Source organism: Gekko japonicus, unplaced genomic scaffold (genome assembly GCF_001447785.1).
Source record: "Gekko japonicus isolate JY-2015 unplaced genomic scaffold, Gekko_japonicus_V1.1 scaffold1478, whole genome shotgun sequence".
Classification (NCBI taxonomy): domain Eukaryota; kingdom Metazoa; phylum Chordata; class Lepidosauria; order Squamata; family Gekkonidae; genus Gekko; species Gekko japonicus.
This window is the reverse complement of record NW_015174885.1, coordinates 146,650-148,168: the sequence shown is the minus strand read 5'-3', so window position 1 is coordinate 148,168 and position 1,519 is coordinate 146,650. Positions and strand designations below refer to the sequence as shown.

General features: G+C 45.1%; 1 protein-coding gene across 1 annotated transcript in view; it reads left to right on the top strand.

The window, feature by feature from the left end:
• The window catches only part of LOC107121908 (chromosome unknown open reading frame, human C4orf48), a 12,693-nt gene extending 12,168 nt beyond the window's left edge, over positions 1–525 (top strand). The window contains exon 4 of the mRNA XM_015424920.1: positions 327–525. Within this exon, the coding sequence (XP_015280406.1) occupies positions 327–398 (72 nt within the window). The 3' untranslated portion in view covers positions 399–525. The remainder of the gene's footprint in view (positions 1–326) is intronic.
• The last annotated feature ends 994 nt before the right edge of the window (positions 526–1,519 follow it).

Below are 1,519 nucleotides of genomic sequence, written 5' to 3'. Positions count from 1 at the left end.
AGAAGCCTTTCCCCCTAACACAGCCTCTTTGGTGCAGTGGTTAAGTGCGCGGACTCTAATCTGGGAGAACCGGGTTTGATTCTCCCACTCCTCCACTTGCACCTGACTGGATGACCTTGGGCGAGCTATAGTTCTGATAAGAGCTGTTCTTGAAAGGGCAGTTCTCGGAAGAGTTCTCCCAGCCCCACCTACCTCACAGGGTGTCTGTTGTGGGGAGGGGAAGGGAAAGGAGTCTGTAAGCTGCTCTGAGACACCTTCGGGTAGTGAAGGGCGGGGTAGAAATCCAATCTCCTCTTCTTCTTCTCTTCCCTCCCCTCTTTATGCAGACAGAAACCTTGCTTTTCAAAGTGGAGAAGCGAACCCTGTGTGACTGTTTAACTGCAAACGCCTTGAACTGAACGCCAGAGGACCGCCCGGGAGCCGCCCATCCTTCGGTCTCGAAACATAGAGCTACGGCAAGCCTGTCAGCTGCAGGACACTCATAAGACTAGGTGTGTGTGGGGGGGGATCGGGGGCGTGAGATGGCCGCGTGTCCACATCCTGATGGCTTGCACGTGTCTCTGTTTTCTTCCATGTTACTGTTAGCATGAGCACCAAGGTATTTTCAAAGGGGAGACAAGAACCAGAAGGGACACAGCTATGATTTGTTGTAAAATAAATGCAAATAATGTTTTGGGACGCTCTGCTTTTTTAAACTTTACATTTTTTCTCTGGGGTGGGGGGGCAACACCCATGCTGAAAACACCTCCATCAGCACTCACACGTCATTTCTTCAGGATATGGTGACATCATAACTCGATTCGAGTCCAATCCCACCTTAGAGACCAACAGGAGTTCCCTTTGCCAGATATCTGATGAAGGAGCTTTTATTTGGTTAAAATGATTTTAAAAAGAGATCATTTGCCTTGGAAGCACAGAAGGGTGTTGTTGTTTTTTTGCAGTATCCCCAATCCTTCAAATTTCCCGGTTAAGGGAAAAATGATATTCCAACAAGTGATAAAGATGACCTGACTCCAATGGTAACAAGAGGAAGAAATTTTACTTACAAAAAAAGAAGCACATTTTATTTTTATTTTATTTTTAAAGATCGATTATATAACTGTTCAGCAATGAAAGAGACATTTGATACGTGTGCAGCTTCAAACCATGGACTCCCATTCAAGGTCTTATGTAGACAACAGAGCAGATGTCGCAAATGATTGTTAAACATGTCAGTGAAACTAATTTCTGTTTTCATTAGTCTGGTAACCAGATCCAGAACCTTTTACATGACGTATTCATGTAGGTACATTTAAATTATTGCGAACAGGTTAACTTCCAAAAAGGTTAACCTGCTACAGCTCAGGGGTCGTTTCGTAGAAAAAGAACTAGGGGAACTCATTAGCATAACTCATTAGCATATGCCACACCCCCTGACATCACCGGAAGTGTGTCATAAGGCCACACACCCTGACATCACCGGACGTGTGTCATAAGGCCACACCCACCACTCAGTTAGTCTTAGTCTTAAAGGTGCTAT